The sequence below is a fragment of the Apis laboriosa genome, unplaced genomic scaffold (assembly GCF_014066325.1).
Source record: "Apis laboriosa isolate Shangri-la unplaced genomic scaffold, ASM1406632v1 scaffold25_cov139, whole genome shotgun sequence".
Lineage (NCBI taxonomy): Eukaryota > Metazoa > Arthropoda > Insecta > Hymenoptera > Apidae > Apis > Apis laboriosa.
Genome location: NW_025222552.1, coordinates 865,708 through 878,192, shown reverse-complemented (window position 1 = coordinate 878,192; position 12,485 = coordinate 865,708). Strand labels below are relative to the sequence as shown.

Here is a 12,485-nt window from a genome sequence, read left to right as displayed (position 1 = left end):
ATAATTAAAAAATAATTAAAAAAATAAAAGTAATAAATAAATGTATATATCCTTTATAAATGAAATTGCTTTTATTTTAAATGTGCATTACAATTTGTACATAATAAATTTTCATTTGTCATATTTGCATTTGTCTTCTTTCCTTCTATGATCATTTCTTTATTTAATTAGAGATAATTATTTGTATTAAAAAATTTATTTTTGAATGCATATAAATATTATTTTCTTTTCTAACAATAAACATCAAACAATTACAATAGATTTAAAAATATGCCTATGAAAGTACAAACTCTTTTACATATAGAGTTATATATACTTAATATAATACTGAATGTTAATATCAATTAAATTATTGATATAAGAATGAATAACATAATGCCATTTTTTAACATAAGTTATACTACATTACAGAAAATGATTCCAAATTTTTACTATATATATTTTTTTTGTTGGAAACTATACAATTAAATATTTTTTTATTAATATTTATTAAGTAACATTATGAATATTAATTAATAATACGTAATATTCGTAATTAATAAAATCATTAAACTGTATTACAATATTTAAAAAAGAACTTCATATTTTGTATGTGTGCGCGCGCATGTGCGATATATAATATATTATACATCACATTTACAATATAATATATAATAAATTATATATTATATATAATTCTAACAATAATTCTAACAATATAACAATTTAATGCTATGTGTAACTTTTTTTCTCATGAATAATGTTTTTAAATATAAGTATATTGTCTACATTTTTTTGATAGGCCTTCAACAATTAACAACATAATTATAATGTTTTTATAAAATTTTTTATTTTTATAACAAAGTAAAATTAATAAATGTTTGTTATAATCTTAAATATATACAAAAATGGAAGTTCATTTACACTAAATCATAAATAAATTGTAATAAAAGAAAAAAAGATAAGAAAAGCAAAATAATATACTTTTGACATAATTTTAATTTAATTTCCTAATATTTTATAAAATATTAAATTAAATACATTAAAAAATGAAAATTATATATATTTAAAAAATAAATGTTAAGTGATTAAAAATTATTTAATTTGTTAAAAATGTTTTATATGATTAAAATTTTTATATTCAAATTTTTTCACTGTACATTATTATATATAATAAATGATATAATAAATTGCTTTTGTTAAAAATTACATTCTCTTCTTTTTTATTCACATATTACATCAAAATTAATTTTAATGTTTGTAATTATAACTTGTATCAGATAATTAAAACTTTCATACTAGATGTACATATTATTTTATGTTTGTAGCGGCAGTGCAAAGGTAAGTAATTTAGATAATATTATGATAAAGATATGATTAGAAAAGAATGATTTTTATAGACTTGTTACAAAAAGATAAATTATTTATTACTAGAGAGTATTTATATTCATTGTAGAAATTTGTATGAAAAAGATTGCGTTCATGAATATTATTGTCTTTTTAAACTATTTAGTGTGAAATTGAAACATTACTAAATAATAATCTTTTATAGCATATTTTGTAATATATATATATATTACAAAGTATATATATGTATATATATATATAAATATATATATATATATATATATATATATATATATAATATATATATAAATATTATAATTTTTATTTGGTATACTTTTTTTTTTTATAAGAAAAGTGTTATAGATTATAAGTGGGATAGAAAGTTTTACTTTAATATTAATTTTTTTCATTATAAAATGTATGATCCCTTATAATTTATAATTAAGCACTATTTTTATCATTATAATCTATATTCATTCTTGCCAAATATGAGAAAATAAAAGAAAAGATTTTTTTATCAATGTGTGATACTTTCGATTTTAAAACTTTATGTTTTATATTGCTGCATAATAACTATATATCTATAAATTATACTTTTGTATGTTTTTTTTTGTTAATATTATACATTAATGGAGTAATGAAGATATTACATAAACTTAAACTTTTATGAAATAAAAACAGTCTTCATCTTGTTGTTGCACAGTTGATTTAATTAAATGAAGCCAGAAAAAAAAAGAATGGATATAGAAATTACATGCGAGAACCCTTCTGCTGCAGAACCTAAAATAATGATAAATTTAATGATTTATGCTTAGTAGAAGAGTATATTTATATTAAAAATATATTTTATACATAAAGAAAAGCATTAATTAATTTATAAAAAATTTTTGAGATATAAAAATATCTCTAATATTGTTTAACCTCTGTTTTTCATTGTATATGTAATTTGAGTTTAATATGATAAAATTTTTTTATATATTAAAAAAAATATTATTAATAAAAATAAAATAAATATATAAGTTCAATTATTACTAGAATTTCATTATGAATACAACATTATGCAAAAAGTTTTAACAATTAATAAATTTTATTATGAATTTATATTTTTTTATCAATTCAAATATAATAAATAACAAATAATATAAGATAATAGGGGAAAAAATAATCAGCCCATCAAATCAATAAAAAAAAAATCTTTATTTTATTTTATGCATAGCATGCAATACAAAAATCATGATATGTACAACAAATAAACAGAGGTAAAACATTGTGCTTATATAAATTAGGCTGAATTAATATAAAATATAAAATTTTTTGATAAATAAAATATAATTAATTCATTATTATATTATATTATATTTCACATTACAGTCATAAAAAAATCATAGAAAAAAGAAAAATATTTCTCATTTTTAAATAATCAATATAAAATAATTTTTTTATAAAATAATATAATTATAACAAAAACTATATCAAGAAAATTAGAAATTAAAAAATAAATAAAATATTTAAAAGTATAATTTACATATATCTAATGTTTTAGATTTTTCATAAATATTTTATAATTCATAAATTATTTATATGTGAAAAATAAAATAATAATATGTTATTTAATTTATTTCAATATTGCTCAATATTTTCAAAATTGCTTCAATATTTCAATATTGTTATTTATTTTTTATTATGTATTGTATATTATTCATTCTATTTACAATAACAATAATTATTCATTTAAACATAAAATTTAGACAAATATAAAATATTAATAAATATATAAAGATATTTACATGATTTCATATATTTATATTTTTTTAAAAATGTTATATAAGAATAATTACACATTTCTGCAGTTTTATTAAAATTATCATATTATATAATATATTAATGTTTCTTTCTTTTATATTTATTCTATATTATGTATTCTATTTATTTTTAAGCTTTAATTTAATTAATTATTAAAAAAAATTATTATATAGTATTCATAAAAACCATATATATGCTATTATTGATAAATCAGAAATCATTGAATTTCATATATATAAATGAAGATATAAAAGTTTTATCTATAAATCTTTTTCTTGAAATCACTATCAATTCTCTATAATTAATATAATTAATATTAATATAATAATTAATATTAATAATATAATGTTAAAGTTATAATAAAATATACATTAAATAAAAAAAATAATATAATTATTTAATAAAATTAAAAAAAACTAAAAAAATATATATGACATACTACTTTGATTAAAAAATATGAAAAATTTTAATACAATTAAATTGTACCTTAACACGATCAGTTGATTCTTGTTCTTTGCTATTAAGTTGACTGGCTCCATATTCTCGACTAACCACACATAGAAATTCAGCATGATCATCATTTCCATAATTATATTGGGATCCTATATTGATTAACTAAAACAAATAAAAATAAAATATATTTAATTTTGAAAATAAATATTTATTAAATTTTAATATGATTTTATATGTTATATAATATTAATTTTATATATATTTTATATATATTATATAATTTTAATATTATAAATATAATATTAAAGTTGTTAGAAATATAACAAACATTAAAACATTTTCAAAAAATAATTTTATTTAAAAAAAATATAATTTGTAAATTATTTATATTAAAATAAAAATAAAAAATTATATTTAGTTTAAAATATAAAAAAAATACCTGCTCAAACTTCCATCCATCAGACATTGTTGATACCATTTGAGTTAATTCATCTTCATGACATTGAATGACTCTATAAACATGTTTCTTTGAATCTCTTAATGGTCTAGTATCTCTTAATATAATTCTTTCTTTAACTAATCGAATAAGTTCTGTAATGTTGTAAAATTCTGCTTCTTCTAAGACACCTTCTTCTGTTAAATCTTTATTGATAACCAATTTTCCATGACGTAAGTAATTTAAAACAGGACTAAAATATGTTGGATCACGATCTATTAAATATGCTCCAGTTTCATCCTATATAATAAAATATATAAATAAATTGATTTATTTAATATAATTTTTTAAAAATATATTTTTATGTAAATAAATTAAAATTCATATTATATAGGCATTATTATTATATAATTATATTAATATAATAATAATATATTAATATATAATAATAGTTATATTATATTAATATATCTTAATATATGTTATATATCATATTAATATATCTTGAATCACATATAAATTTCTACAATTATTAAAAATTAACAAAATTTGTTTATATATATACTAAATTTTTAAATTTTAATATTTTTTAAATATAAAGATATTTTTTATAAAAAAATAATAATATATATAATATCTAAATTGATTTAAATATAAAATTATTCTTATTAATTATATAAAAATTATAAATAATATACGTATAGATGAAAATATTTAATATTTAATAATTTAGTGATATTTTAAAATTCGCGGTTATTTAAAAACATCAACTAACCCTGTCAGAGATAAGCTCAGAATCTTCTTGACATAATCGGTAAAGAAATGAATTGGGATCTCTAGCTAAAGTAGTTTTTGCTGTCAAAAAATATGTACCACCAACATTTAATCGAACCCACTGGTTGTTACACCGTTTTTGAATGTGATTTTCTGTCATTTCGTGTGAATTCGTATCACTGAAATCCTCCATGTTTGCTTTGAAACTTAAGCACTTTCAGTTCATAGGTTTCTTTGGTAGAATCAAATCAATGTTTTAATTGTAAGTTTGTAAAAATAAAAATCATATTATAATGTTTTATTAAACAAAATTCGAATATTATATTTTATTTATTAACATATTTTGGTGCAATTTAATACATAATATTATTATTAAGATTGGTATTTTATGGCGGGAAAGCAAATTAAAATCATTATTTACAAAAAAAATAAATATAAATAATATTTTTGTTATTTTTTTTAAATAAAATTCCTATTATATATCTTTTATAAGATATGACAGGACAATATTAATAAAACTAATAATATAAGTATATAATTTGAGAGACTAAAAGAAATTTAATATTTAAATTGTTAGTAAGTAATAAGTACCCATACATCCGGCAAAATAGAACTAAAATTTTGTAGGACATGATTTGCGTAAGTTAATAAAACAAGTGAAAATATAGTTTTTTGTTTTAGTAGCAGAAGATTATCTTCAGTGTTTACTAAAAATAATAATAAATGCATATTTGTATGAAAAAATAAGATTTTTTTAAGACATATCGAATTCAATCTTCGTGTAAAAATTACGATCGCGAGCGTGTCTGGGTTCGAGGCTTTATATAAATACATCTATGTCCTGAAAATTACCGGCAGTCATTGCGAGAATTTTGTAATGAAGGAATTGTCGCCCAAGGAGGGCAAATTTTAAGAGCGTTCACTTGAGCCGAGAATGCCGGTGAAAGTTGACGTAGTACCACCACCGCCCGCAAACTCAAAGCAGCCGGGTGTCACAAAATCTTTGCTTTACAACGGTTCGCGATTTCAAGGCTCTCAAAAGTCTAAAGGCAACAGTTATGACGTAGAAGTAGTTTTGCAGGTTAGTTCTTCGTCTTTCTGGAAATTGCGCCACAAATATCCAAAATTTCTATTGCACTTTTGACATCTGTCTACTGTATAATGATTATATATGTGCATGTGTGTATGTGGACGTGCTTACATCTCTTTTATTCTTTAAATATTTTATAATTTTTTTTTTCTATTGAGATTAATTTATTGCATTAATTTATTTGTATAATATATTTATATTAGTTTATTATATTGTTTATATATTTAAATAATTCAGAATTAAAATAACTTAGAATTAAAATAACTTAGAATTAAAAAAATCTAAAAAATTTTTTTATATTTCTGAATTTATTTACATATATTATTATTACATATATTATTATTTACATATATAAATATATGTATATTTATCGTATTACTTTATTATTTACAGTCTACATAATGTATTGTAAAATATCTATATATAATATATTTATAAATTTTTAATATAAAATTTAAATATATAATATTATTTAATGAGAACAAAAAATTAGTATTTATTTATAATTTTTATTTTTTATTTATAATTTATAAATAACAAATATTATAAAAATTAATTTAAAATTTAAATTAATTCTTTTATTGCAAAATTATTTGATAGCTAACATTTTTATATTGAAAAATGTGATGTGTAAGTATGTATTTATAGATAAATATTTAATGTACTTTTCTCTCTCTCTCTCTCTCTCTCTCTCTCTCTCTCTCTCTCTCTCTCTCTCTCTCTCATATATATATATATTTTTTTTTTGTTTCAATAAATATTTTTGTATTTATGTATTTTACAGCATGTAGATGAAGAAAATAGCTATTTATGTGGCTATTTAAAAATTAAAGGTCTTACAGAGGAATTTCCTACATTAACTACATTTTTTGATGGTGAAATTATATCAAAGAAATATCCCTTTTTAACTCGAAAATGGGATGCAGATGAAGATGTTGATAGAAAACATTGGGTTTGTATTACATTTCAATATATATTTTTTCTAATGAATATCTGTTTATAATTTTTTAAATATTTTTTTTAATTATAGAGCAAATTTGAATCATTTCGTCAATATGCTAAGACATTTAACTCTGATACATTTGATTATGAGGCTTTAAAAGGAACTGATTTTGTTTTTATGAGGTGGAAAGAACATTTTTTGGTTCCTGATCATACTATTAAAGATATCAACGGTGCCTCATTTGCAGGATTTTATTATATTTGTTTTCAAAAATCTGCTGCTACAATTGAAGGCTTTTATTATCATCGTAGTTCTGAATGGTAATTATATTTCTATAATATAAAAAATATATATCATATATCAATGGTATATGATTAAATTTTAAAAAGTTTGAATCAATTTTAAAATTTTTATGAGTTAGTATTTTTTTCAGGAATTAATTTAAACCTATCTTAATAGTGAGAGAAGATAACTAAAAAAAATAATATAGATCAAATACATCAAATAGAGATATTTGAGTTAGCACTTCAAAGGAATGTTACAAGAGAAAGATATTCATATGATAAAAAAAATTTCACTTTCTATTTCGATCTCACTATTATAAAAACAATCCCAATAAACTATCAAAACTTTTATAATTAAAATGAATTCAAAATAATTAGAATAATCAAATCAAAATGTAATTGGAATAATCATAATCTTGAATTAGATTAATTTTAATTAAATCATTATCAATAATTATTGATAATGTTGATTATTAATAAAAATATATATGTATTCCATCTCATTTTGATTAGAAAAATCTTAGCAATTCATTAATTCTATTTTCATAAAGATAAGATGAAAATTATAGAAAGTGATATTATTTTTTTCTCTTTAGATATTTAGGTATTCCTTTGAAATATCGATTTTTAATTATTATTGCTTGACGAGTCTATTCTATTTTTTTTTACTTTTCTTTTGTCTTTTGTAATTAAAATTGGATATTGAAGTAAGAATAATAAAAGAAGAATAAAACTCAAAAAATTTTCTATGTTTAAAATTTAACTAAACATTACTGCCTATATATTTATATAATCAATATATAATTATAATATATATATAATATACACGTAGATTATAATTTTCAATATAGTCTTTTACAATTTATATAAGATAAACTGCTATCTATATATTAGGTTTGATGATGAGAAATCTTCCTTACTGCTTATTTAATATTTATTCATATAAGAAGGCTTCTGTTGAAGAATACTTTTTAATATTTTATTATTATTATTTATTATTAATTATCAATAATTACAAAAATAAAACTGAAAAAAGTATTATCACAATTTTTTTTATTCTTGATTTTCATTATATTTTGATTTATAGAATCATCTCTTAAATTTTTGGATATCTGTAAAAATACTCAAATACCCTTTGCGTGTGTAATTAAGTATTATAGTGTATAATTATTCATTATATAAATCTTATTTATATATTATTTTTTATTTTAAATATTATTTTATTAAAATATTAATATTTTTATAATTTTATTTTTATGTATTTTGTATTTAAAAAAATAAAAATTTGTAATTGTATATTATAAATGTTATATAATTGTATATTATAAATTGTATATTATAATATAGTATATTATAAAAAATTATATTAATATTGTATTTCTTGTATTTTGTAGAGAATTAACAAAATTTTTATTATTTCAGGTATCAATCATTGAATTTAAAACACGTCCCAGAACATAGCATACAAATCTACGAATTCAGGTGAAATCAATGACTCACTCAGTTATTTCTCCAAATTCATATTTTGTCTCTCCTAGCATACAGATCTCATAAAAATCAATCTGTTAAGTAGTTTAATTCAATTTTGAACAAGCAACAATTTTTAAATTGTTTATGTTAAAAATAAGGTTCTTGAAAGAATTAACTACTTATTTCTTAGGTTTTTTTTTTCTTTCTTTTTAAACAGTAGTATATAATATATGGAATATACATGTATTAAATTTAATTTATATAAATATTAGATATGTCATAAAGAAAAGTCATAATTAAAAAAATGACAAAGATTGCAGTCATTGATACGCTTGATTATAAATTAGATATTATTGATATTCATTGTAAGATGTTTTATCGAAATAAATTAATTGATATTTTTTGTCAATTAAATTGTTGTTAATTATTTGATATTTTTATATAAGACTGTATTATTGTTTATTAGCAATATTTATCTATTTTTTTGTTTAAGTTTAATAATTAATATATATAGTTAAAAATCTTATTAATTTATATATTTAAAAACACACGAAATGAGAATAATTTTCTAAAATTGAAAGAATAAATATAATTATATTTGAATTACTTATTAGAGAATCTAATGACTGCATAGATTTATATTTTACTGCAGAGAAATTTAATGTTTTATATTTTATTCACTCAAGTACTTATGAGATCTGTTTGCCTAAACTGAAAGAACGATAATGACTGAATGAATTGGCGTGAATGTAATAAAAATCACACTGAAATATGAAAGTAATTTTAATATTAATTTAAGATATCAAAATTTCATGTTGATATTATTCTCTTGCATCAGCATGATACAAACTAAATGGTAAATTCAGATTAAACGTTCCATTTAAGGAGAATTTTGTTAGGAAGAATTTTCTTATTCTATCTATACAAATCAGTTTATGTACTCATTAATTCTATTTTATATATTTAATACAATTAATAAATTCTTAGTCACAGAAGCATACCAAATAAAGAAAGCCTTTCCTTATAAGATTCCCCTAAGTGGTACAATTTTAATGAGCCAAGTGAACAAGAAATCTTTTATGAATATTCATAATATTAATAAAACAAAAAATTTGATACAAGTTGGCTATTTATAGAAATCGTAATATAATGTTGAATAATAAGATATTCAATCTGTTATAGATATAAAACATACAATTATTCATTACATTAATTAAACTAATTTAAATTAATTATTTATTCAGTAAATTATTAAACATTAAAGATTATTATTAATTTTGAATCTCTTTAAAAATGAAAAAAATTATTCTTTTTAATCTTAATCACTAAAAAAATTTTTAATATTATCAAAATAATAAAATTTGTATACTATTTAAAAAAAAATTTAATTTCTTTATTTTATTTTTGTAGAACGGGACATGAATATAAAATATATAAGCATTATATGTAGCTTATATTAAAATATCTTTATTGTATTGATTAATACATTTTTGTTACTTTTTATTCCAGTAAAACTAAGTGAAACTAAAAAATAGCAAACTTATTATTCGACATAAAATTTTAATACTAAATAATTGTTACTTATATAAATAATTTTATTAATATTCATTTGTTAGTTAATTTACAAAAAATATTTTTTCAAATATAAATCTTAAAAATCTGGAATATATATATATATATATATATATATATATATATATAAATTCATATCTTATTTGACTAATTGTTGTAATATTTTTATGTAATATATTTAAGAACAAACAATTGACTTTTTTATATAATATATTTTCTTCCAAATTAATATTTTAGCAGAAAGTAGAGTTTAATACTTCTTTTGAATTCATGTACATTGTAATTACTTTAATATTAAAACAAAGAAAAAAATATCAATTCATCATTACAAAATTAAGTATAAAAAATGTGTAGATTCTTGTTATATTGTAAATTGCTTATTAAATATATCTATTAAAACTATTATATAATATTTTCAATATAAAAATAAAATTATAAATAAATTAAGGAATATATAAAACTGGTACAAATCACTTCAATGTTTAAATTTTCTAATAGTTTAATTAAAAGTTAATAAAATTTCTTCCAAAATAAAGAACTATAGATTGCTTTAGTGCAATCTATTCATTTTAAACAATTTTAACATTAGAATGAAATGTATTAATAATGTAAAATACAATAAAGGAACTTCTCCATTAAATTATGCTAGTTATTTTTTTATATGTATAAATTATTTAGTTTAATTCTGAATATCCATATAAGTTAACAAAAATTTAATGATGAACAAGAAATAAATATAATATAACAAAATTGAATTAACAAGAACTTGTATGTGTTTCAAGTGGTTGATCACTAATTTTATCAATTATTATAGATGATTTCTCTCTTTTTTTTTTTTTGGATAATGTTTTTATAGATCTAGTTAAGCGTTTAGTTTTTGCAACTGTTCGATTTCTTTGATTAAGAGTTACACTTCTCAATTTTCTATTTGTACCATGTGTAGTTTGCTAAATTATACAATTTAATTGTTTAGATATATTACTATAATAGCAATATAATATGATATAACAACATATTTACCATAATATTAGAACAATATTGACAAAGACAAATTGTATCAGTTGATGTAGATGTAGCTTTATGTAATATAGCTTCAAATCCTAAAAATTTTGTATCAAAATTAATTTTAGCTTTTATCACATCAGTAAATGAATTTTGAACTGTTAATATGTTATCAATATAATCTTGAATTTTTCCTTCCCTATTTAATTGTTGATTATTTAATGAAGGAAGTTGCATTTGTTTTATATTATTAATATCTACTAGTTTACAATTTTTGTTTGTATTACTGGATTCATTTTGTAGATTATATGTTTTTTTGATATTTGAAGTAGATACTTCATTTTGTAAAAGATCTAATAATAAATTATTATAATAGTTTAAAATTTAATAATATATTATTATTAAATTAACTTACCAATAAAATTTTTTAAATATTCTGAAAAGATTTTATTACAAGAAAGTAAATGTTGAAAAGCTTCATCAAGGTTTTTCTCTGTAAAATATGTTCTTGCTAATAGAGATCGTTCAGATAAAGTTACATCAATGATATTAGAATTAAAAATTTTCCATTGTTTACGAGAAATCTCTGCTTGCCATTCTAAAGCACAATCTTCTAGTCTTGTATTGATTGACTTTAACAATTCATTTGCTTCTAATAACTGTTGAGGAATACAGGGATTCCTTTTATTGAAAGGAAGATCACCACTATCTTCAATCATAGATATATTATCAATTGTTGTCATTTCTAATTTTTCTTTGAATTATACAGATATATTACTTAAACATTGATTAAATCTGTTTGTAAAGTTTATAGTAAGAACTAAAAAAAATAAGGATAAATGAAATAAATTGAAATAAATGAAATAAATTTGAAATAAATTTAGATTGCATTAGTCTTTTATCAAACAATTGAATAGTTTTTAAGTATACTCTGTGTAATAATAATTAAATGCATTATAACAATAAAACAATTTTATTTTATTTTTTAAATCTTACTATACAAGATATTGAATTTTAATATTTGTTAACATGGAAATAATTACATGGATATAATTATGAAAATTATAATAACTTAATATTGATATTAAGACATTGAAAATTTATATATTTAATGAAAATGTCTATAAATAAATTATTGCATATAGTGCATTTTTCATTTTATTTTTAAAATAACAATATATTTTTAAAAAAGCAATTTTATAATCTTTATATATCTTATTATATCTTTTTCTATTATACAATCTCAATACATTGAATAAATTGAATATTCTTTTATAATCAAAATAAAATAATATTTCATAATTTAAATTTTATAAAATAGATAAGATTTAA

At 18.3% G+C, this 12,485-nt stretch overlaps 3 protein-coding genes across 5 annotated transcripts; 1 reads left to right on the top strand and 2 right to left on the bottom strand.

The window, feature by feature from the left end:
* Positions 1 to 1,866: 1,866 nt before the first annotated feature.
* On the bottom strand, positions 1,867 to 5,007 carry LOC122713586 (BTB/POZ domain-containing protein KCTD5). Of its 2 annotated transcripts, none has more exons than XM_043934173.1 (4): positions 4,794 to 5,006; positions 4,022 to 4,318; positions 3,616 to 3,744; positions 1,867 to 2,106 (listed from the first exon to the last, which is right to left on the bottom strand). In XM_043934173.1, the coding sequence occupies exons 1-4, from the start codon at positions 4,983 to 4,985 to the stop codon at positions 2,077 to 2,079; spliced, it is 648 nt and encodes a 215-aa protein (XP_043790108.1). In that variant the 5' UTR covers positions 4,986 to 5,006; the 3' UTR covers positions 1,867 to 2,076. The 2 variants fall into 2 exon arrangements, with proteins under 2 accessions (XP_043790108.1, XP_043790107.1); XM_043934172.1 differs by lacking the exon at positions 1,867 to 2,106 and adding an exon at positions 3,229 to 3,424 and having other exon boundaries at positions 4,794 to 5,007.
* Positions 5,008 to 5,529: 522 nt separating this feature from the next.
* On the top strand, positions 5,530 to 8,993 carry LOC122713587 (glucose-induced degradation protein 4 homolog). 2 transcript variants are annotated; one of them, XM_043934175.1, is made up of 4 exons: positions 5,530 to 5,873; positions 6,667 to 6,834; positions 6,913 to 7,145; positions 7,259 to 7,414. In XM_043934175.1, the coding sequence occupies exons 1-4, from the start codon at positions 5,727 to 5,729 to the stop codon at positions 7,263 to 7,265; spliced, it is 555 nt and encodes a 184-aa protein (XP_043790110.1). In that variant the 5' UTR covers positions 5,530 to 5,726; the 3' UTR covers positions 7,266 to 7,414. The 2 variants fall into 2 exon arrangements, with proteins under 2 accessions (XP_043790110.1, XP_043790109.1); XM_043934174.1 differs by lacking the exon at positions 7,259 to 7,414 and adding an exon at positions 8,532 to 8,993 and having other exon boundaries at positions 5,539 to 5,873.
* A 1,850-nt stretch (positions 8,994 to 10,843) lies between these two features.
* Positions 10,844 to 11,575, bottom strand: LOC122713614. The gene is made up of 2 exons (XM_043934220.1): positions 11,172 to 11,575; positions 10,844 to 11,098 (listed from the first exon to the last, which is right to left on the bottom strand). The coding sequence occupies exons 1-2, from the start codon at positions 11,388 to 11,390 to the stop codon at positions 10,907 to 10,909; spliced, it is 411 nt and encodes a 136-aa protein (XP_043790155.1). The 5' UTR covers positions 11,391 to 11,575; the 3' UTR covers positions 10,844 to 10,906.
* Positions 11,576 to 12,485: the final 910 nt, after the last annotated feature.

Bases quoted from the DNA above. Each gene is read 5' to 3' on its own strand.
- LOC122713587 (XM_043934174.1), top strand. From the start codon at position 5,727: ATGCCGGTGAAAGTTGACGTAGTACCACCACCGCCCGCAAACTCAAAG. The intron at 5,874-6,666 runs GTTAGTTCTTCG...TGTATTTTACAG, and splicing joins ACGTAGAAGTAGTTTTGCAG to CATGTAGATGAAGAAAATAG. The intron at 6,835-6,912 runs GTTTGTATTACA...TTTTAATTATAG, and splicing joins ATGTTGATAGAAAACATTGG to AGCAAATTTGAATCATTTCG.
- LOC122713586 (XM_043934172.1), bottom strand. From the start codon at position 4,985: ATGGAGGATTTCAGTGATACGAATTCACACGAAATGACAGAAAATCAC. The intron at 4,319-4,793 runs GTTAGTTGATGT...TTTATTATATAG, and splicing joins CTGAGCTTATCTCTGACAGG to GATGAAACTGGAGCATATTT. The intron at 3,425-3,615 runs GTACAATTTAAT...TATTAATTATAG, and splicing joins AATCAACTGATCGTGTTAAG to AGAATTGATAGTGATTTCAA.
- LOC122713614 (XM_043934220.1), bottom strand. From the start codon at position 11,390: ATGCAACTTCCTTCATTAAATAATCAACAATTAAATAGGGAAGGAAAA. The intron at 11,099-11,171 runs GTAAATATGTTG...TGTATAATTTAG, and splicing joins AATATTGTTCTAATATTATG to CAAACTACACATGGTACAAA.